Source organism: Electrophorus electricus, chromosome 11, assembly GCF_013358815.1.
Source record: "Electrophorus electricus isolate fEleEle1 chromosome 11, fEleEle1.pri, whole genome shotgun sequence".
In the NCBI taxonomy this organism is placed as follows: Eukaryota; Metazoa; Chordata; class Actinopteri; order Gymnotiformes; family Gymnotidae; genus Electrophorus; species Electrophorus electricus.
Genome location: NC_049545.1, coordinates 3413291 through 3437129, shown reverse-complemented (window position 1 = coordinate 3437129; position 23839 = coordinate 3413291). Strand labels below are relative to the sequence as shown.

The 23839-nt window shown below is 44.4% G+C and overlaps 3 protein-coding genes across 3 annotated transcripts; 1 reads left to right on the top strand and 2 right to left on the bottom strand.

Annotated features, from left to right (window-relative positions):
- Positions 1–401: 401 nt before the first annotated feature.
- On the bottom strand, positions 402–11753 carry LOC113579909 (kynurenine 3-monooxygenase). The gene is made up of 17 exons (XM_027014147.2): positions 11686–11753; positions 9793–9901; positions 8952–9068; positions 7706–7775; positions 7507–7604; positions 6921–7010; positions 5454–5502; positions 5076–5163; positions 4649–4814; positions 4387–4458; positions 3922–4043; positions 2836–2983; positions 2688–2745; positions 2306–2388; positions 1702–1803; positions 1545–1604; positions 402–823 (listed from the first exon to the last, which is right to left on the bottom strand). Exons 3-17 carry the CDS (start codon positions 9015–9017, stop codon positions 677–679), a joined length of 1419 nt encoding a protein of 472 aa, XP_026869948.2. The 5' UTR covers positions 9018–9068; positions 9793–9901; positions 11686–11753; the 3' UTR covers positions 402–676.
- On the top strand, positions 10987–13652 carry pbld (phenazine biosynthesis like protein domain containing). Its single transcript, XM_027014148.2, has 9 exons — positions 10987–11130; positions 11221–11320; positions 11487–11585; positions 11675–11784; positions 11894–11923; positions 12104–12192; positions 12706–12881; positions 13045–13107; positions 13327–13652. The coding sequence occupies exons 1-9, from the start codon at positions 11047–11049 to the stop codon at positions 13434–13436; spliced, it is 861 nt and encodes a 286-aa protein (XP_026869949.1). The 5' UTR covers positions 10987–11046; the 3' UTR covers positions 13437–13652.
- Positions 13653–13785: 133 nt separating this feature from the next.
- dna2 (DNA replication helicase/nuclease 2) lies at positions 13786–23723 on the bottom strand. The gene is made up of 23 exons (XM_027014144.2): positions 23666–23723; positions 23485–23532; positions 21835–22817; positions 21468–21635; positions 21206–21389; positions 20611–20759; positions 20397–20528; positions 19927–20155; positions 19642–19759; positions 18934–19090; positions 18530–18721; positions 18088–18318; positions 17717–17833; positions 17489–17598; positions 17208–17317; positions 16806–17027; positions 16533–16726; positions 16032–16121; positions 15739–15946; positions 15359–15448; positions 14721–14903; positions 14394–14540; positions 13786–14191 (listed from the first exon to the last, which is right to left on the bottom strand). The coding sequence occupies exons 1-23, from the start codon at positions 23702–23704 to the stop codon at positions 14135–14137; spliced, it is 4158 nt and encodes a 1385-aa protein (XP_026869945.2). The 5' UTR covers positions 23705–23723; the 3' UTR covers positions 13786–14134.
- Positions 23724–23839: the final 116 nt, after the last annotated feature.

Here is a 23839-nt window from a genome sequence, read left to right as displayed (position 1 = left end):
GTGTTATTTAAAACATTGGGGTAATGGGAGCTGCCTGACTCCAACTCAGAAGGATGGTCCAACACTGTCTCACTTGATATAAGAAGCAGGATGGGAAACCAGGGACACACAGGCACATGGATGGAAAACAGCAGAGACCGGTGAGCTGTAACGTTGATGAAGGATGTTTCAACTGCAAAATGTACTTACTCAAATACGATTTTATTCTGAAAAGGTTCAACACAAACATGAGGAAAGATTCTGTTTCACAATGACAAAACCTTAAATGTTATACAGGATACAAACTGAGCCACTCCTAGGCTAAATGATAATGAGCTAAACAACTTGTAATGAATGGCCATTGTAATGAACTAGAGTAATATCTGTCGCATTACTGCCAATACCTAATTATATTGCTTGGATTTACAGCTGCAAAGGACTGTTCTATAAAGCCACAGTCCAGACCAGCCTTCCGGCCACTGTTTAATCAAAACCTTAATAAACAACGTCATTTCCCTGAATACAATTACACCCACTGACCTCATTTTCTGCCCAAATTGATTAGCTGTAATTCACGTTCATGGAGCATTATTAATGTCTCCAAATTTTAGACTGAAGATAGAATGAAAAAGACGGAGCTCCCACTGGGATCAAAGAGAGCTTTAGTATCACCCGATGATGGGCACTTCCTGGACACTTAGTTTTGGAAGAACTTGAGGGCAAGGCCCCGATTCCAGAGCTGCTCCACCGCAACGCTGGGCTTTTTGGGACCGATTTTGAGAAGCAGACATACCCCTCCTATTACTGAAACTGTCCCAAAGATCCACAGCCCCTGAGTGATCACCTGTAGAGCACAGGAGACACTTTTAATGCCACACTGGATTAGCCCACAGTTGCAGTACATAAGGAAAACATGTATAATGTGGCTTTTGGAAGGAATCTGATTTTTCTGAGGAATACCTATTCCAGCTAAGGACCACCTGGCAAATAATGTTTTTTTAAAAAAAAGGATATTTTGATGTTTGTTGCTGCAGCAGCCTCCAGCTGGGTTACATCCCATGGTCAACAAAACAGTGCAATGGCACGAGCAGATCTGGGATACGACACTGGATGTCAGCTGTGTCATTCAACGCAGATGTTGTCAGCCCATCTGAGTAAAATGGCACAATGACCTTTTCTGCCACAAACTAAAGTGGTTGGTGAGCTGTCTCCGTCTCCCACAGGCTTAGTGGCTGCCTTTCCCCTTAGTGAAGAACCTGTCAGCTTCCAGGCAGCTTGTGTTCAGAAAGGGCTTTAGGGGACTCCACAGCAGTAAATTAAAATGAGGTTTTGTGAAAGCAACCAGGACAATCAATGGCAAAGCCTTTGCCTGTTTGTGCACGCGCACACACACACGCGCGCGCACACACACACACACAAACGCGCGCGCACACACACACAAACGCGCGCGCACACACACACAAACGCGCGCACACACACACACAAACGCGCGCACACACACACAAACGCGCGCACACACACACACAAACGCGCGCACACACACTTATTAATATTTTTGAGATCACCTTGTTCTGCCATTTCCAGTGGATCACAGCTTCATGATAGCGTGTTCTGGTGAAGGTGACCTGAGGGAAAAATTAAAAAAGAATGACGAATGAGAGACACTGAACCCTTCCAGTGAAGAACACATGTGAGAGGAAAAAGACCCAGAGCCTGGCTTACCATGGTATACAACGGGATGATTGTCCTTGGCATGATAAAGTGGAGTGCGTTGTCCAAATATTTGCGGAATAGGAAATACCTGGAATTCACGTGTGATCTCATCTAAGACACATGAAAACAAAGACAAACAATTTCCATGACAAAGCACTCACCTACACATGCTAATATTCAATAGCTAATAATAATAATTATAATTCAGCCCCAAGTCCATGAATTGTATTAGCACTTCTGGGAGTGCTGTTCAAACAACTCACATTTGTCTAACAGGATGGTCTAGATGCAAATATATAATAATTATAGAAGAGACATGAATTGTTTCAAAAGCCCAGTCAACTTGAAATCCTCTCCACAGCACTTGCATTAAGTTCTCTTCTCCATGTGCTTAACAGTGCAATGTAGAGACAGGTACTGTGATGCTGCTTTACCATGCAGATGCGTCAAACCCAGGTAATTCACTCTTAAGAGGAGAGCTTACTGTCCAGTGCAACGGACCAAGTTGTGTCAGTAAGTGGCTACTGTAAAATGAAACCTGTCCTTACAGTATATACCACGGACACAAGACTCCCTTTGCACATTGTATTGGTAAGTAAAGAAACTATATTACCTCAATATAGTTGTACATAGCCAAGTCCGCGATGGCATGATCATCTGGAACACGGACTCTTGAGTATTCTGGGAGCACGGCAGCTGCAGAAAACCCCACACAAGTAAGAAAAGTGATTTATGAATTCCTCCGACAAACAGCACTGTTCAGCTACGACACAAGACTTTGCTAAAGAATCTGCTCTTACAGGAAATGCCTCCAATGATCAAAATCACAAGTTAAATAATATCTAAACAAGTCAAAGTCTGCTTAATGTGAATAGAATATTCAAGTCTGGACAAAAGATTTTACACAAAGTACAGCTTTACACATTTACTACTTTACTCCATTGGGAGTAGATTACCTGAGGGTGCTTGTGTAGTGCTTATTAAAACAGACTTACCAAAGTCTTCATTTAACTCGTCCATTATCTCATTAAAAACCAGGCAGTCTTCAAAGCCCTGAGGATGGTAACATTGTAGATTATGGGTCTGGGTTAGAGATGGCTGGCTCCTCCCAGGCCCGTCTCGCCCACGCCACGATCTACTCACCGCATTCATACCCTGGCCGTAGAACGGCACCACAGCGTGGGCTGCGTCACCTAAGAGCAAGCACTTGTCCAGCAGGTGGTACGGGGAGCACTTCACCGACACCATGGCCTGAGCAGGCAGGCGGAAGAAGTCCCTCCTCAGAGCATCACTGGACAAGAGCGTGCCATGGTCAGGACCAGAGGATGCAAACCTTCTTCCTCATGTCTCAGGCTTTCTACTTTCCAGGTGAATTCACTTTAATAAGCATGTAACGCAAAAAATAAATTATGCCAAGCTACCACTTCTTTGATTTTTCTCAAGGACATCATCTGTTTCTGATAGTATTCTAGATGAAAGGCAAGGACACCAAGTCTTGTAAACGGTGTATAATATTTATTCGAAAATTGAGTCTTATTAATGGAAATTGAGTCTTATTAGACTCGGAATTTAAAATGTACCTTTAATATAGATAATAACGCTCACATTCGAAGCCTCAGCCCACACGTTTTGATGCATTCTGCTCCGAACAACGAGTCAATAACTCACAGCCTAAAATAAGCCGCTGATGTGCAAGCACAAACATTCCCCATAGCTGTGGCTGTTCCAATACCACCATGCCTTACACCAACACCAAAAAAGACGTGTTGCCACAATTTGCAGAACCATGTTTTGTTACTGAAAACTAACGCAAACAGTAGTGTAATGTAATGTCCAAGGCCAGTTAAAACAAGAATGGCTGTCAGTGATGCACGGAAAGCGACAACGAGGCCAATTAAAATTTTGTGTTGTGCCAAAAAAAATTGAACAACCCTCTCTGGTGTTTTACAGGCCATCAAACACTGCGTAGTACATTCAGCTGTTTTCAGAGGCAAATAGTTTCATATCCGCGTGCATTTAAATTAGTTGCACAGCTCAGTGGTTTCTTCAATCTCTACCTCTCACCTGTAGCATCTGGTGCTCTTTACAGTGAAAAACTCATAACTGAGGTCAGTGTATTTCCTAGCCTGCAATTTCACACTTCACTGCCAAGGAGTTCTGAGTACCTCCTGGGACACAGCGACACAAGACGGCGCGGTGGGTAGGAGGCGGAGACGGGACATTCCTTACACTCCTATCAGAGGGATGGAATCGGAAAAGTACTTCTGAAAGAAGTTGATCAGTTCTTCTCCCGTGGTGATCTTCTCGTAATTCTCGAAGGGCATGAAGAGTGTGCAGGTGAACGTCTTGTCCTTTAAAACGCACAATAAGCACATTTTAAAACGGTAACCCTTATCCTGTACCTGCATTTAAAAGCACTGCACACAAGAGTACATTACCAGTCACACTGTGATTACAAGTTATTTTCCCTTTGACTCCATTTCTATTTTAGTCTTTCTGTGCCACTCACTCACTCTCTTTTTCACTCTTTTTCTTTCTCTCTGTCTCACTCTCTCGCGCCCTCTCTCATTAGAAAACTTGTAGGTGTACAGTTAGAGACTACAGCCTAGCTGTTGCCAATCAGATACTGTGTTTATCAAATGGTCAGTTTTTGACCACAGAACAAAATGAGATTTTTAAGAGATTTACACTTACCATGTTGGGCAGAGCAATCATCATGAAAGTGTTTCTGGGCCAGATGTGGAGAAAATTGGGCTTCATTGCAAACTGATCATAGACACAGACACAACTATGACCACATATACACACACACAGGTGAGACTCGTGCACATCACTCACCAGCTTAGCTTTGCTACACTCCAATGAACACAAAGAACAAATACATCATATATGCTTTTATTAAGTGACAGACACAGACAGACTGGGAGACGAAGAGGCATGGGCAGGCGGCACTTACGTCCCCGTTCCTGGGAGGCATGGTGAGCTCCAGGTAGCCATGGGGGATGTAGGTCTGGCTGTAATTATAGCGACTCCGACGCAAAAACTGCTTCCGGGTGGCAGAGAAGGCCCCGTCGCAGCCCACGATGAGATCAGCCTGGACGTCCCTCTCAGTCCCATCAGGCCTACAAACCAACACGGAGAACATCTACAAGAACGTCTACAAGATGGAAAAACACTAACAGCATTTACTAAGGAGCTGTTTGGTTGTCTATGCTCATATACTACGAGCACATAGAGACCATTTCTACGCGAGAGGAACATCAGTGAGATATGTTGCAAAACCTGACTGCAGTATCATAGTACTACAACATTACAAGAATAAAACTGGAGAAATAATCATGTAAACAGGTCAAAAAAAAAAAAAAAAAGCTGAGACTATTTACCCGAGAAAGGTCATGGTCCCCGTTTCTGGGCTCCAGTCGAGCAGTTTGTGACTGAAGTTCAGCTCTGTGTTTGGATAGGCTTCAGCCACTGTGGGGGGTGACACACAGCTGCCACTGAAAACCACTCAACACAGCTCTGACAGAACAACTTCCAGTCTCAAATTCACAGGAAAAGCGCTCTCACTCAATCATATGTGCAGGTTCAGGACACAAAAAATGTTTACAGACACTTAGTAGTAATGTATGTAGTAATTTCCTTCCCCCGTATGTTTTTTGGGAAGAGAGTATTTCCAAATAGGTATATTTCAGATCATTTCATGGTTATTAGCACTGTATGAGGATAATAAATAGGTTTGACTGATGAATATATTTGACTACCTGTAAGTAGCTCCTTATTGAGGTTGGCTCTGCCCACAGAGAGGATGTACTGAAAGGAAAAGATTTGATTTTCCTCAACAGTCAATTTTGATCAATTTAACACAGAGAACCCACATCTCCTTTCCAGAAATCAACATCACTGATATGTATGAAGGGCCATCATATTGATGTGGAACTACCTCTCCCTGTGTTAACAACAATCCAAAGTGAAACAGGTCTCCACTCGGATTATCCTGTTATACACCTGTTCTTTTACATAGGGTGAACTTTAATGCAGTGACTAAGCACCTGCATTTAAAAACACTACAAAAAAGCCCATTTCCAGTCACACTGTGATTACAGATTGTTTTAGCCTTTCTGTGGAAGTCTGTCAGTCTCTCTGTCATTTTCTTCCACTCTAGCGCTGTTACAATCCCTCTCAGTAAGACAATTAACAAGAAGCCCTAATAAGCTGATGATTTAAATGCAACTTCATGTCTTGGAGAAGGTCCAGGGTCCAGAGAAGTCCCAAATGCTGCTTGCTTCTGTAATTATACTCACCACTAGCCAATTAACCACAAATGAGCCTGCTCATCACTAGACACAAACCGAAACGTGTGACGTACACAGCTGTTTTGTGTGTGGATTCAGGGATGTCCTCAGGTACAAAGTGGGCCTGCTTTTAAACTGTCAATATAAATTACAAATGTATACATAACATAACTCAGTATATACCTAACTATACAGTATATACATAACTCATGTCTCCAGCTTCAGTGAAAGCACACAGGGCAATCAATCACATGATTTTCTGGTCGGTTATTAAATTAGTAATAATATTCCTGATAAAGTTAAAAGCCATGCAAGAAGAGTTCAAAGTCATAATAGCTAATGTACCTAATCTGCGCTCACTCTGACAATGATTAACAATGGGTATGATGAAATCACGGCAGTTGCATTGACTCAGAGGGAAGAGCTGAGGTCACGATTTGCTGTCACATATGTGCACTTAGTGGGGTATGTGCACGTGTGCATTTCATCATAGAACCTTTATGTCATTCTGTAGAAATGGGTATATAAGAATATATTACAACAATCCAAACGCATGACAGGAAGAAAGTCCATTCATTTAGTCAACATATCACTTCTTAATGAAGTTATATATTATATTATATTTATTTATTTATTTAGATCCATACTACATATCAATGTGAAATAATAAATGACTTCATGCTAGACAGATAGCATGATGACCTAATGACACAACATGAGCTCATTATATCGTAATGTTACCAGCCAGACTGCTCTGATGTCCATCTGAGCCGCATGGAAGTCAGATTAAAGTGGATTCGTTTACTTTATTTATGTATTAGTCCATATTTAGACTTGCACAGAAAAGTACAGAGAGAGAGAGAGAGAGAGAGAGAGAGAGAGAGAGAGAGAGAGAGAGGGAGGAGAGAGAGAGAGAGGAGAGAGAGAGAGAGTTACCTGGCCCTTCTTCCCATAAGGTATGGGGGAACATTTCCCACTCGTACTGTGGATCATACGACCATGCATTGGGATGCCCTGGGAGACAATCTATAATTCATAGACCAGAACAGTAAGTCGTTGTATTAAACACTAATGCAAATAATTAAAATGATCCAAACTCAATAGTGAATCTGTATGATTGATTAGAAATAACAAAACAGGGTGTGCCTCAGTGCCTTCAATGTCCTGTGTTACCTTTCAGTCAATGCCTCTCATACTACTAAATAGACTTCATTAAAAAAAAAAAAAATTTCCATTGGCTAATTGTGCTCACATGAACTGACAAACCACATTCAAGGGCAACTGCTTCTAATGTTTCCACAATAAGCATAGCTAAGATGAGAGCTCTAATAGGAATTGCAAAATAAAAAATTATTGTAGTAAAATTAACCAATAAATTATGATATCCTGTCCGAAGAAAGTAACATGGGGGAAAATGAATATTTCATAATTTTGACATCATTTGGGAGCATTTCATTAACCTGAGCTTATGAAGGCTGGGTTTGGGCATTCCAACTTTTCAGACCTAAAGTCCCATACATACCTTCTCTTCTATGCCAATGTGGCTCAAAGCTTGGCGCCCCCTGTAGGAGAGGGCTAGATTAATGCTCCTGCCCTGCACTGTCTTGGCATAACGAATATCTGACAAGACAAAAAGGTTAAACATAGTTGTAGTCTATCACCTGGAAATGTACAAGGCGTTCAACTTTACCATGCCTGACGATGAAGTGAGATGTCTTTACCTTCTCGGGATTCAAAAAGCACAACCTCAAATCCTCTCTTTGCAAAGAAGGACGCATTTAACGCACCAACCTAAACGGATTCCAGTGGAAGGCAAGAGAGAGAAAAGTGTTTTTAATACTGGAAAAGAACTTTAATATCATTCCATATTTTAATACAAACATATAAATAAACTTCTATCTAGCACAAACCTTTACCAATATAATATGATTCCGACATCAATAATTTGTAGTTTTATCATCATTTTATAGATTATTAATTATATAGCCCATTGTCTTTCATTCAGCAGACTCAAAGTAATATTAAAAGTACTATAAATTTGTTTTAGGCAAGGATATTATATCCACATGAGTGTGATCATCTGAAGACCAAAGTGTTTCTGCACAGCACTCAACCGCCTTATAAATCATCCAATTCAGCCAATTTCCAAATGATAGTTGGATATTTTGTGCAGCTATAATTTATTTCAAAAGATTCAACTTCAAAATGTATCAATTAAAGAAGTTTTCTGAAATAAAATATTCTGTGACGAATAACTGACTGAAAAATGTTGTTTACATGAGTATTCATTGTATTGTTCTATGGAGTGGCTAGACAGGACCGTCACTCAAAAAGGGGACAGCCCGAGAGGGTAACGAACACTTTGAAAGGGCTCCAGAATGCAGTAGTCGAGAAGGTTCACCAGTCAACACTCAGCAGGACAAAGCAACACAGGAATGATTGAGCAATTAAAAACTGAAATGTTCTACAATGACCAAGTCAATCAATAATCAACATTCATTAACAATATCATTTAGCCAAGCCAGAAGGCCAAATGGCAGGATTGTTTTTGTAGTACACTTCACAGACAAGGCGAGTCAAAGTGCTTTACAAATAAAGGAACAATACAAAAGACATGGATGAAGATGAAAAAGACAAACAAGCAAAACCATTCCCAGTGCGCAAAACTGGTAGAAACGTCCCTGACAGACAGGGTTGAAGCAGCAGTTTTCCCCGTTATTAATTTTTTTAAAGATTTGTTGACAGATTTCAATTTTACTTTAAGATCATATTAGTCTTGAATTAAACATACTGTCTGGAACAATCTGTCTAAGAGTTATTTTTTAACACTGATGAATCTGATTACTTTCATAAATTTTAAAATACTTTTGTAAGACAAAAGTGGGTTGACTATGATTTCAATTATTCTCCATGCCGTCAGGTTAATCAGCCAATGGTAGTGTCAGATATTAGACCACATTATCTTACCAAACCGCCTCCGACTATAGCAACCTTTTTCTTGTGGGTTGATTTGTTCTTAGTGTGGTGATGCATGCCTGGGAATTCCTCTGAAATTAGCACTGTATATAAATGGATTTCAACAACCTGCAAGAGCAAATGAACTTTTGTAACATCTGTAAACAATCACGAATACAAATACCCTAAACACTGTCACCTTTATCTGTTCCTGTGGATAAACTAAGCAACATACAGTACTCAAAACAGAGGAATGTCACAACACAAGTGCAAAGCCCACAACCACAGCATGTGGGAATCAAAGATTAAGATGCTTGTTTGACATTTTTAAACATAGATTATGTCTAAATTTAGACATTCATGTCTTTTTTAACATGACACTCGTGTCATTTAAACATAAGCCATTTTTATATCAACTCTATTTTAATCAAAGCAAAATACTTTATAATTAGACCAAATCTCTGGGATCTTTTAAAATGAATGCTCAGTTTATCACAGTAACATATTAGAATCTGTAATGCAAAGTTTGCACAGTTCTGCACAACCCAAATCTGAATCACAATTCAAGTTATATAGGAGACGTTATAACTTAACACATATGCTTCATTATATCTTTTAATACCCCAAGTGGTCATGTTCAAAGCTGCATAAATGTAACAAGCCCTCAACAATTACCCAAATCCCCTAATGCAGCATGTTTAAACTACTGACTAGTATTTCACCAGATCCCTTTTTGAAAAACTCTACATTGCATTTGACTTCCCAGCCTTTTCCAGAGTTTTTAAAAGCGCAAACCTTTCATTATTTCTGTCAAAACTGGTAATAACACGGCATCCAGCACAGACCAACTCACCCCGTACACAACCACCACGAAGGAGAGTCTGTGGCCAGTCAAGAGACCAGGAGGACAGTCAGGTTGCGGGGATGGCTGACCTTTGAGCGGTGGAGCTGTGGGGTGTCACCTGTGGAGTCAAGCTGTGAAGCACAGTGAGGACTACCGAGAGCTTGTGTGCGTCTCCACCAACCTTTAGCTCTTATTTAATGGTTTAAAGTAATTTTCATTGTTAAATTCTTGATCTGTATAGTAGCTGTGAATTTAATTTAAATCTTGTCTTCTAATTTTGCTAGATTAGTATGTTTATAACATGTTTTACCATCCAGGTGATGTGTGTGTGTGTGTGTGTGTGTGTGTGTGTGTGTGTGCTTTACTTAACTATCCCGTTTTGTTTTGGGGTTGTTTTTTTTTGTCATTTAAAAAAATAAAGTAAATTGTGGTTTGTGGCCTTTACTGAGAACTGCACCAGAGGTAAAATGTGTTGGTAGCAAGGTCATAGGTAGCTTTCCCTCGTATCTCAAGTTGATTAAACCTACTACTGAATTATCTTTAAAGACGCATGCTGTAACAATGCAAGTTTTTTGTGAGCTGATCAATTTGCACAAAACATGGAGCTGGAAAGAGGATGTAGAAGAGATGAAAAGAGGTAGAATAAATAATCCTCGTTAAAATAACTATCAAAACTACTGTAATATTTTGATTGATTTATTGTAAGATGCAATGTATATTTTCAGCGGTTTTACTGAAGCCATTTATAGAAAATGATTCAATGATGTGAAAAATACTCTCCTAATGGTATTTTCAGTACAACTTGTGTTGGCTCAACAATATGCTTATATTTATTGCATAGCCTCACAAGGCTTAGCCTGTCAAATACGCCTTGATTTTTATATGGGCAAACATGGTTTTGCATATAGACAAACATTGCTTAACATATGGGCAAACTAGCATGACATTATCCTAAATCATACTAGTTTACTAGTTTAGAAGGACACACAGTTATAAGGAGGAGCTTGCATGAGCTATATTATTCACAGATACCAGCAAGTCTTTCAGGTTTTAGACAGATGTGTGAATAAAAATAAAAAAATAAACCTTTAACCGTTAACAGTATTATTTTTTAACCACGCAGCCTGTTCCTTTAAAACGGACCACTACTAGGTCAAAGTCTTACTTGGCTACACTAATATGCTGCATGTGCAAAATCTGCATTCTATAAGACAACAAGCCGTCTATTTACTCATTTAAATACAGAAGCTCTCAAGGTTATTGATGGAGATTCCAGTGTTTACAGTTGATGCGTTTACTAATCTACCATTCAAAGGCAATCCTGCAGCAGTTTGTCTTCTGGAGAACGTAAGTGATGTTTCTTAACACAGTGAGTATGCTTCATTAATGTTTGTCTTACAGGATATATAAAAACAAAAGAACTTTGTAACAAACTAGGAACTGCAAGATGAGCTTTATCAGAAAATTGCTGCCGAGATGAATTTATCCGAGACCGCATTCGTCACCAAGCTAAAACCAACAGATGACTTCTGTTCAGGTACCGAACTGCACAAGACTGATTTGCACAGACCTCTGCAATAAATAGCCTCTATAGTATGTACATTTATTGCCTTAACAGTGGCTTCCATTACTCCAAATCAGCGAATCTCGAGGCCATTAAGAAAAGAAAAGGAAACTATGCTAACATGAGCTCTTTTTAAAAGGCGCGAGACTGGGTTTGCGCTGGTTCACCCCTACAAACGAGATTGCGCTCTGTGGCCACGCGACGCTGGCCGCAGCAGCCGTTCTCTTTTACCAGAAAGGTAATGCGGTACACACCACCACAGACATGCTTTCACCACAGTCCGCCGTGATGAACGTCACAGCAAAAAAATGGCATAAATCTCTACAGAGAATACCAACCCTGTCGTGGCGTTTGAGACTCTGAGCGGAGAGTTGCGGGTCCGACGGCGTGGCGAGTCTTTAGTGATGGACTTTCCCCTCAACAGACCACAGGTTCAGGTAGGCTGCCCGACTCTCACACATTTCCTTCTGAAAAACCAGTCCTCATCTGTACCGTGGAAGGGATACAGATTATTACAGCTCAACACGTCTCTCATTTTATTGGCAGGACTGCAATGAATTCAAAGACCTCATTAAGGTGCGTTTACTAATTCATCACGTGTCAAAGAGACCACGGCCCTTTTTCCACACCATTTTTTTTTTCCATTTCCCTTTATATATAAAATCAAAGGAAATAAAATTACCTGCAAAAAATGGTAATCTGAGGCGAGTCTATTTTAGCGTCATAGCCCAACCGAATGCGCGTGTCACGGTACAGGCAGCTGTGGGGGCCGCGCCCGTGCAGGAGGTGTGCTACTGTAAGACTACGAAGAAGCTCTTGCTGTGTCTGGCGGACACGTGTGACAGGTACCTGTGCAGGTTCACGTACTGTCAAATACAACTGAGGGAATATGCCTTCGGAAATGCCATATGCAGAGTAGGGCGCACTGGTCGATTGTTTTATTAATTGACTACTCTGCTGATCACTCTGTCGATTAATCGGGCAAGTGGACATGAAATACTTTTGCATTATTAAACAGCAATAGTAATATGTACAAAAGAGAATACACGTTTAAATAAAACATTTTCGAAAAGGCAAACTATAAGTAAAAAAAAATTAATTTCAAATTATTTTTAAAAACGGTATCCATTATATTTTCAACGTGATCAATTGTGTATGAAAGTGTGGAACATTCGTTTGTGAACGGAGTCGTTAAACGTTATTTTGAATTAGCGATTGTGTATACTGCATGTTAGATTCATCATGATGTCCACTTTGTTTTGAATAATGTACGAGAGGTGCTATTCTATTTTCAGACGTGCAGGAGTCTTACCAAAAAAAAGTATACAAACATCTAACCAAAAGGTTGTTGTTTGCAGGGCAGCACTTGCGTCTTTGAACCCCGTGGCTGAGACCCTGCTGAGAAGCGATCACAGTGGAAAAGTTAAAAGCATCGTCGTCACGATCAGAGGGGCCGCCGCCTCACCGCCGGGATACGATTTCTTCTCCCGCAACTTTGCCCCCTGGCACGGAATCCCAGAAGACCCGGTGACGGGTAAACTCGACCGGGGTGGGATCTAGCAAGCAGGGAAACCCACGTACAAATGCAGAGCACAGACCCTCGGGTTCAGTGCAACTGCTGTGGATTGCTATAGACGTAAATATACCCCTGCCTCTTTTTTAATTTGACGATAAAGAATGGATCTTCTTTCTCAAAGGCTCTGCGCATACAGTCCTTGCTGCCTACTGGGCTGAGAAACTAGGCAAGAAGAAAATGTTGGGTAGGTATCGAGGTCTGATCAATTTTTAGTTTTTAACCAAAAAGGGGAAAAAGGCACAGAAGTGAAGCAGCAGTGGATTATTTTCAATGTCAAAACATAATTGTAGTCTGAATTAGAAATTACCACTACACAGTTTGAGAGCTGTAGATCTTGTGAAATCAACTCATGACACAATGATCAAAGTTAACGTACAACACTCATCCATGTTCGCATTCCCAGCATACCAGTGCTCCAGACGCGGCGGAGAACTAGAGCTGGAACTGAGGGACAACAGAGTGGACATCGCTGGGCGAGCAGTGGTCATACTTCAGGGAACCCTCAAACTCTAGAGAACATGCTCTAGGTTTCAAGATGGCTTTCCATGACGGTCATATTAGCCAGGAACCAATTCTGGGCATCCACAGCTAGATTGGTCGTTCATCTAGGAGTGTTCCGGTTATGCAAATCAGTCGTTTCTTAAAGAACTTAGAAGCAGAAGTGTATGCTAACCATAGACTGCATGTACAGGCTACAGTGCCAAGTAATCATAGAAACTTTTGCTTCCTGCTTGCTGTGAGAAGACTTTTTTTTTTTTTGGCTTTTTTTTTTAGTGCAGTTTCTAAACAGCTTCTTCCATGCTAAGAAGTTGACTAGTAATTGCGTAAGAAAGCTTTATTACAAAATAGAAAAAAAAAACTCACATTAAAAATCTACAAATAAATGTACAAAATCTGTTAATAAAAGTTCTTAAAAGGTTAATCTCACAAATGAGGTAGGAATTACATACAGCAAAATCAGTCAGCCCTTGGCACAGCTCAACTCTGAGGTATTAATAACAGTGTATGATCAACTTATTAATGGTGACTTGGCTTTCTTTCCCTTTCACTGGTGAGGAAACTCCTAACAAGATGTGCGTGAAAGAAGAAAGACAAAAAAAAACAAACAAAAAAAAAAAAAAACGCACACAAGTGTTCACATTACTTCCAGGATTTGGGAGATGGGAGATAACGGCACGACAGCAGTAGTCATTCCCTGCCGGATCATTTCATTATCCCAGGTAGAGTCTTGGCAGTGCTTCAGGAGCTGCAGGCGGTAGCTGGAAGACGTGCTACAAGTTAAGGGGAACACAAAGCCCACCTGACAGCTCAGTGACATCACTTCCCCACCCACGCACCACTGATTTAAAGGCCCGGGGTCCGTCAGCCCTTCTCTGCTGACTACGTGAACTCGTCAGCTCAGGCAGGCATGTTGCGGCTGAGACGGGCTCCTAGAGACGGGCCAGGACTGGAGGCCACCGTAAAGGATATCATGTTTTCTTGCTGCATGTGGGCGAGGAGCTTCTCCAGAGGAGCGTAGAGACGCAGCGTGGGGGCAGAGCCTATCATCAGCAGCTTGTGCTTGGCTCTGGTGATGGCCACGTTCAACCTGCGCCAGTCCTTCAGCAGCTCACCCAGCTACGACACACACGCACGGCAAGTTGGAACCAAACGACATGTGGCGCTGGGTTGGTCTCCCTCAACTGCAAATATGACTAAGCAAATGATCCTGAGTGTTTATACTCGGAGTCTAACCAAAGCAAGTCAAACTGGCCACGCTTGCGCGATGACACTATTTCTTCCGACACTGCCACTTACGTTGCCGTCCGTGTGGCTCCGGACAAAGGAGACGATGACAACGCTCTTGTCCCGGCCCTGGTACCTGTCCACAGTGTTGACCTCCACAGCCCTGAAGGCCTCCACGTCCAGCAGAGTTGAGATAGCCTTCAGCTGCTGCCGGTACGGAGCAATGACGCCGATGTCTCCCGCACTGCAGCCCGCCTGAAACAGCAACTCAAAGCTCAGATTTTGGAAAACCAGACCAAAGGCCACCTCCACGCTGGCATTAGGCTGAGTGGAGCCGTTTCCTGGCCTAAAAGAACAATAGTATACAAACTGTAGGAGCAGTGGTCATCCACCAGGCACCTGGCTTCTTTTACAGTAACACTGCTCAATTTTTGAGTTACATTATGCTATATTTTTAAATAAACAACACTTTAAAATTATACACCTTTGGGCAAAAATATCTATTGACCTAATTTAAAAAAAAAAAAGTCTCAACCTCCAGATGATGTCAATAATAAACAAATGCGCATAAAGAAATGTAAAAAATCCTAGTACATTAGTCAGTCAGAGTGAGGGTTGGGTAACAGCCAGGTCCTTAACTAATAAACCCCACAAACCAGAAACATTTACTACACATAAAAGTGTGATGTGACCCCCTTGAACACTTTAACCTTGATCAGCAGGCTGACGATGGTGTGCACCAGCGCGGCCTCCATGTGGTTACTAACACCGCCCTTCTCCACTGTCTCTAAAGCAGGAACCTGCCATGCAGACCCAGAGAACGAGGGAGCCTTCATTACACTGATGCGTTTAGGGATTGCTTTAAAAAAGACAAGGATTTAACATTCGCAAATAAAGTCTTATATACAGTTTCCTTTTTACTGAACTCATGTGTGAGCCATAAAGCACTAGAGCAGCTACAGTACTTAATGTGTGCACATTATACATCAAGTACCACCATTTCAAACAGGAAGTAACCGACCCTTTAGCTGATCTGAGCCTCTCTGACCATTCGTGTAGAGACCTGAGCCGTAGGCTGCGTGAGGCTGACCTGTGAAGTGTCCAGGAAGCAGACAGGCTTTTGGGGATCCAATGCTGTGTGGACCCAGGCACTATACTGGGGCTGACACACATACAGCTCCAGCTCCCTCTCTACCGCTGCCCTGCAGGGCAGATCCAGCACGGCGCAGGCCGTCCGCTCTGAGCCACACTCCAGCCTGCCCTCGTACATCAGGGCGTTGCTGAGGGACATGATCGCACTGTAGCAAAGCACACAGGCAAGTGTTTACAGCCCATCTTACACACACACACACACACCTCTATCCACCGTCCCGGGATGCCCACCTGTTCATCCTGTACTGGACAGTCAGCTGAACCACGGCTTCTCTGTGGTGCTCGAGGCGTTTGAACAGGCTCTCATCCATACCCAGAGCTCTGAGACACAGGGAAAAAAAAGCCAGCATACTCAGTCCTTCAGTTTCATCACAGCTACACAAGAGGACGTGAGTCATCACAGAAACTGTGTCACAAGATGACAAGGTGAGGCATTTTCATAACTTCATGTCCAGGGTAACATCTTAATCCAATACCACATGGCTTATTTAGGATCTCAAATTCATAATTTCCCGCTGCCATTTTCCTTAGTGATGTTTGGTTACTGTGGTTGAACATTTTGTATATTATATCCATGTCATTGAGGTTTGTAGACTGACATTTTATTGAGAAAGAATCTGTCAGCATGCCGCATTCATGCCGTGACTAAACATCCAAACAAGAACGGGCAAACACCAACGCAGAAGGGACGTGTGGCTTCAGCACAAAATCTGAGCAGCGGAGGGAGGGCACCTGGCTTCAGGGTTCTGGACAATGGGGGGCAGCTGTTGGTGGTCCCCCACAAGTACGAAACGCTGGGCATAGAAGAGGGGCCCCAGACACACGGGCTGGCTGATCTGAGACGCCTCGTCCACGATGCAGAAGTCAAAGCGGCGTCGGCTGAAGATCGGGTGCTTCGCCCCCATGCATGTGGTTGCCACGACGAGCTGAGGGTAGAATGGTGCGTGAGCCTGCAGCCAGCACAGAGACGGGGCTTCCCAAAATGCCGAGCAGACTCGTATCTACCTCTTTGTTATAGAAGTCCTCCAGCTGCTGCAGGGTGCGCACGCCCCGGGCACGAGCATGCTCTTCCGTGAAGGGCAGGACGTCGCGGTGAACTTTGTGGGCGCGGCCCAGGCGCAGGAAGCCGATCTTAAACTTCCTCAGTTTCAGCAGGATGTTGTCGACGGCAGAGTGAGTGTAGCTGGTGAGGAGAACGCTGAAGCCGCACGCGTGGAGGATGCGCACCTGTGGAGGAGACACACACACACACCCACACACACACAAACACGAGGACAGAGGTGTGTGGGGAGGAGAGAGGAAAGGAAAGGCAAGTTCCCTCGACAAAACACAGACCTGCACTACACACTGTAGCCGCTATTCACACCAGTGCACAACAGGCAAAAGGGAGAACCTCCCCTTCCTCACCAGGGTACAAATGGTGGTGGTCTTCCCAGTGCCAGGCATGCCCACGATCAGTGTGTAGTCCCTGGACAGTAGCACCTTCTTCATGGCCTGCTTCTGAGGCTTGTTGAGCCCTGAGGTGTGGAAGGACGACAGATCTCAAAACAGTAAAATCTCCTGTTAAAGAGGGACTTGAGCAGACTGTGCAGTGCAGGGGAAATGGATAATAATCAGTAAATAAATAGAAGATTCAGATTCTATTTAAAGGATGTTTCTCAAGACCAGAAGGGGAAGCTTTGAGGCACCTTTCAGAATGGTGGCTACAGTATCCTTGGCATTTCGGGGCAGGACACTGCTGAGACTCTCGATGAACCGAGGAGGCTCGTACTCCACGATCAGCTGCCTGAGCCGCTCACTGCCACACGCACACGCACACGCACACGCACACGCACACACATATATATATATATATAGCACAGCTCATTCTGCCATAGAAAGCAGCACAGCTCCAAGCTGGGGCCCACCGCACTGACCTGGTTGGGGTGTTCTCCATCAGCATGGAGAGGTTTCCCAGATGAGTGGTCAGCCCCCCCGCACCTTCATCCTGGTCCAGCCGGAACACCATGTCCAAGGAATACTTGGAGAGATTCCTAAAGCAGCGAAGCACTCAGTCAGTCAATGAATTCATCAAACACTCAGAGGTCTCCGTGTAGAAACAATCCATCAGCCTCAGTCACTAACTAGGAAAGTTCAAAAACAGAAGCGGCAAGACACCCTAGGACAGGCCTTCACGGCCTCACAGCTGGGGGTAGAGTGCGCACCACTGGACGGTATTCATGAGAAATTTCTACCGACTGTTTGATAACACGAGTGGGAAAACAGCAGGATTTGCAACATGACTCACTTATCCAAAGAACAGGTCACCGTAGTGTTGGTCACCGCAGTTACATATCCTGTTGCTAGGCCGATAAAGCGAGAGTCCTGGTCGCTGACCACGACCCTGTCCCCGACGAGGAGTCCGACGGGGGCGTGGTCTCCCTGCCCGCGCTGGAAGCGGTGCGAGTACACGTCGTCGGTCAGCACGGCCGCGCGCTCGGCCAGCACCAGGTTCCCCATGCAGCTCCCGCTCTTCTCTCTGCAGAACGGCAGCAACGTTTGAGCCGAAGGCTGCGAACGCGGCATCGCCTTCCTACAGAGTTCACAAGTCCGGCCGCCCGAGCCCGTTAAGCTCTTGGAAAGGCCGACTGGGGCTGGATTTGAACTCTGCACGGAGGGCGAGACCTCCACGGGGGAAAGCCTGGGACTCCGCAAACCCGACGGCCCGCTGCTCCCATCCCGGTGCCCACCTCTCCTGAGCCGAGCACAGCCAGACGCCGCGGCGGCTGCTCTTGCTCTCCACGGTGAGGGTCTCGAGGCTGCAGAGCAGCAGCCAGTGGCTGAAGTAGCGCAGGTGGGGCTGGCGCAGGTGCTCGCTCTCCGGCCGCAGGAAGCCCTCGGGGGCCTCTGGGGGACACGCACCCAGGACCCCCTCCACAGCTCTGGACCCGGAGGCAGGAGAAGCCGTTCAGAGAGCAGCGCAGAAGCAAGAGAAATTCTCATGAGAAGCGCCACTTGCGTGTAAACATGTATGACACGTTATAAAAGTCTGACAGGGAATTGCTATTTGCAGAAGTTGCTGATTTAAAAAGGTCCCAATACTATTACGCAACATGTACGCATACACTGTGTCAGTAGGTAGAGCCACTGGTACCTGTTGTACAGGGCACAGTTCCTCCTCTGTGGGCAGAACTTGCAGGCCTGCTGGTCCGAGATGATGCCAGGTATTGGCGCCATGCGGCTTCGGCCCTCCACCCTGGTGAGGCTCCTGCCAACATGCTGAGCCAGAGTGTTCCTCAGTTTGAGCAGTTCTGCCATTACCAACAGCACCGGGTTATCAAGGAGGTGCCAAGGAAGTAATCGCACTAGTTTACAGCATTAACTATACAAGCAAAATCCAGAACAACATTCCTTACGTAAGGTCGTGGGAGGTTCAGATAAACGTCACCCAAAGCCTCATTAAAATACATCCTCTTCCGTGGGCAGAACTCATCTGTTAATATATCTGCTAGTGGCATTCATTTCCTCTGTCCAACTGCTTTAACAATAGTTGTGGTATAAATAATAACCATTATATATCATATAATAAATTATAACCATATTTTTTAAAAGGATATTGTCCTACTCCAGAACCAAGAACTGACTGAATTTCAAATTCAAACCACCCAGATGAATTAAGGACATGGCTGAACAAGATAAAGTGAGATGTTCCAGCATTTTCACTATGTTCGCTTTATGATCTGTGAATCTGGAGCAAGATTTTTAAAAGGACCTTTAAAAACAAACAAACAGCCTTTGTGGACAGTGGTCCAACTACGTAGTAGATGTACATTCTAGTTAAAGCCTGGTAGGTGAGACTAACCTCTTTTGTCCATGTGGTTGGCCACTACAGGGTGGAGACTGCCTGTCTTCAGGTAGATGAGAAAACCAGCCTCAGCGTCTGCGCGTCTGTCGGCGCTCATGAGAGTATACAAAATGACCTGCAGAGGAAAGGGGTGGGGCTTACAGCCTCAGTACTGGAACCGAAAAATACTGTTTTGCTCCAATCTACCAAACATCTGTTTCAAAAATGCTTCTGCTGCTAGACATGGTCTCGGGGAGCACCGAATGGAGGCGGACCGTCAGCGAGGTCCCACCTACTCTTCACCTGGCTGCGATGCTCGATGGAGTTGCTTTCTTTGCCTGTCTTCAGCTCCAGGGGCACGACCCTGTCCAGGCACGGCCTGCCTCGCCGCTGGATCCTCACGCCTGCCGTCACGTCCAGCTTCCCCTTCAGGCCGAAGCGCGGACACCAGATGTTCTCCTCGATGTCCACGAAGTCGGTGACGATGACCGTGCTGAGTGACTCATTCCTGCTCGGTGCTCCGTCGCTGGGGCTGAGAACGGCAGCGGCACGAAGGGACCAAGCTGAGCTAATCTAATCGAACACAAACAGTCCCCGCTACAAACAGCCCTCCTGACCACCCAGGGAAAACAAATAAATCTAGAAGGTCATAAAGAAGGCCGACCAACCGGGACAGGCCCTACTATCGTGTAGGCTATTGCTGAAAACAGGACACACTCGAGCCTGCTCTGCTGTGCAAGACAGTGTGCGGTAAAGGAGTGAGTGACGCTCACAGTTTAAGAGGCAGCTGCTTGTGTCCTGCCTCTGGAGACGTGTAGAGGTAGTCTTTTGCCCACTCAGCCAGGGCGGGCAGGTATTCCTCAACCTCCTGCTTCATGTCTGCTTGAGTCAGTTTCAGACTGTACCTGATCGCATAACACAAGGGAACATGCTCAAGTCACACTGTCCCGAACGACGCAAAGCTGAGAGAACTACCCCGGCACTCACATTTGTCTGAGGTAGTTAGGACTGAGAAGCACTTCACTGGCGAGTTCCTCCAGCTTCCCCAGAGAGAAGTCCAAAGACATGGCAGCTTTTTGGAAGACGTCGTGAACTACGCTTCCATTCAGCATCTGCTTGCTGCCGCCATCAAACGTCTGTGGGAACAAAGTGCTGAAAGTGTCACAGCCAAAAGAGCAAAGGGACCACGTCCTACATCTTAAAAGGTCCTGTGCACAGTCGACCACTAACCAACTTTCTTACCATTTCGCTTTATGGGACTTTTATTGGTCTTAGCATTTTAAATCCTGCTTAAGTGCCTCCATTTACAGGCACAGAAGACCACTGCTGACTGCCACGCCATCAACAGGTGTGGGCTAGGACATGGCAGGCAGCCCAAACCTACACAGGGCCTCGCTCAGGGGCCCAACAGCGGCGGGGCTCAAACCAGCACCTCCCAACCACAAGACAAGCCCCCTAACCACTACCCCTTCCATTTACAAGCAAAAACATTTATTTTGGCATCATCTACCTGTCTGACATCTAACGGCTCAGTTTCTTTGCAACGCATAACTCAACATTTGGCCTGCTTGTTTAGCAATACCTTAAACATCTCTCCAAGTACAGCTCGTCTCATGCATCGAATACTGTTCGCGATACTGGTCCCAGAGATAAGCAGATCAGGCAGGAGCACCAGGTAACCAGAGTCGTTGTCGATCACCCATGAGCCGGAAACACGCTCTCCTTCCAAATGAATGATGTCCCCCACAGCTACTGCAGTGGTAGCCCTTAAGCAAGAGAACACAAAGGGTTATGTCCACGGCATAAAAAAGCTGGAAGCAGAGTCAGTTGTATTTGTAACTAACCAGCCATCCTTTAGAACGCAGGTCTCTGTGTGCTGCATGGTCTTTGAACAGGTGATCGTTAAATGTTTCTCGGCGTAGTTTCCACACCCAGAGGTCTCTTGCACCTCCAAAACCCAGTACCGGTTTTTGTGACCAGCAGCCAATATAACGTGTTCTGGAATCTTCTTTCTATAGATGAAACAAAGGCAAAGTCCATCTTAAACAAAAGTTTTAAAATGTACAGTGAAAAGTGAAGTGTGCTTTCTCAGACCAAGCTAACCAGAAGACCGAGTACTGTTCAAATGTTAAAACACAAAAAAAAAAAAAAAAAAAAAAAAACCCCACAAAAAAAACCGGTTTGATTATTGAGTTGATTTGCAAAACTTACTCAGAGTTGGACTTCTGAAGTTTCAGCTCCCCCAAACTTTGCTCCATCTTGTCATCAAACCAGCTGTCCTCTAGATCAGTGAAATTCTCCTCAGAGTTTGTCAAGTCTTTTTCTTGGGCAGCAAGCACTTCAGAACATTCCTTCAATGATTTATTTTCATTTACTGGACAACTGAGAACACTTTTCTGCTTTTTGTTATCACATATCCAAGAACTATATGACAATACAAGGTCAGATTGGTTGTCACTAGGCATTTCCGCCATGTTTGTCTTGGGCGCCGTAACGAGGACAAACTTATTTTCTTTTTCATTTTCATTTGAGCCATGTTTTTTAAGATGATTATCTTTGGAATGTTTAGAGACAGTAGCACCATACACCTTCTCTGAAGTCAGTTTTCCCATTTTCATTTCTGACAAGGTAGAAAACTCACTGTTTTTCTCAGAAAGAATCCTCTTAACTTTGCCAGACTTCCTCTCAGTGTTCTTCGAGTCACCTTTCTGCGGTGTGCCATTTTGAAAATCAGGAGAGTCACGAATGATCTGAAGAAATGTGTCTAGATCTTCTCCCGGTGAGCTGGATTCCTTTTCAAAATCTCTCTGGAACTGCCTGACTCTGGGGCGCTTGGTCTTCTGGAGGCTCTCAGAACCCATCAACCTTTTCACAGAGACAAAACGACTGATGCCATTTTTCTCTTCCAAAGTGTCCCCTGATTTCGGGCTCCTCTTTTCCTGCGGCAGTGAGGACCTGCTGGCCATCAGGTTGGTCTTGCAGTTTAAGCTTCTGGAGCGTGGGCTACGAGAAACGGGCGAGCGGGGTCCCTCCGTGGCAGGCGCCCGTGTCTCGCTCTCCGGCGTCTCTGGGATGGCGAAGGGGGAGAGCAGAAGGCTTGTGATCTCCCTGTCCAAATTCTCCACCTCATCAGAGACTTCTGCGTTTGCAGTCGAACACATGGTTGTACCTCTTCTGGGGGATTTTTGTGACATCTATGGAAACATGGAAGGTGAGGGAGTTAGACTGTTGGGGCACTTCTTTTTCCAAGTTAGTTTACCTCATCTGAATTTCTTAAACGTTCACGGCTTAATGCTACAATCAGCAGGTCCGACCACTATAGCCATCCACTCAATGGCAAATTAAATAAGAGGCCCACTGACCTACGGAAGCACGTGCATACAGCACACACATCCTGTAAACCGGACGTCTTCTACTGCTGTACTGTGTAGTTTAACACCAAGGCTTTGGAGTGCTAGATAACACAAAGCCACTTTGGTCAGTGCCTTCTAAAACTTCAACTTACTCTTTTATTATTTTCACCTGCTTGAGTGCGTATGCAGGCCACACTTAACACAGCCTCAGAAAAGTAGTTTGAACGCCTTGTTTAGAAATCCATGTGAGATTAATAAAGTTAATAAAAATACACCTCCCCCTAAAACATGAGGGCTGTCTGTGCTGCCTATACATGCCCCGTGCTAAGTTTGCATCACCTGCGTACTGATCAAAGTGAGTGCAGCGCAGCTACCCTGAGAGGTTTCGGCAGGAGCGGAGCTGCGTCTACAGCCATCGTTAGCTAAGTTAGGCTTGTCTCGTCATGTCACCAGCTTGCAAGCGCCCACTAAAGGAAACCGATTAGGCTTCATTAGGTAACTAACCTACCTTTGAGGAAAAAAACATGGAAATGTTGGATTGCAGGCCACTGCTCATCTGCAACACAGAGAGTTTAACGTTAGACGGAGACACCTGAACGACTAGTACTACTGGATCTAATGGCGTTTTTATGTCTCGCCGTCTGGTCTAAAGGTCAGATTGGGCTAACCGATCCCTGGATAATACTTACAGAGCTCTTCCGAGACTTGGCTTTCACCATCGCCGACATGGGGAGTTAGGCAAACAGCTGTCCAAGCAGTTAAATAAGTAAATAAAACCAAATAAATCCGCTAAACACAGCGATCTTTAGTCGTGTTCAGGGAGAGTGTTGCTAGGCAGCGCTGTCTCGATTCCATAAATTCGC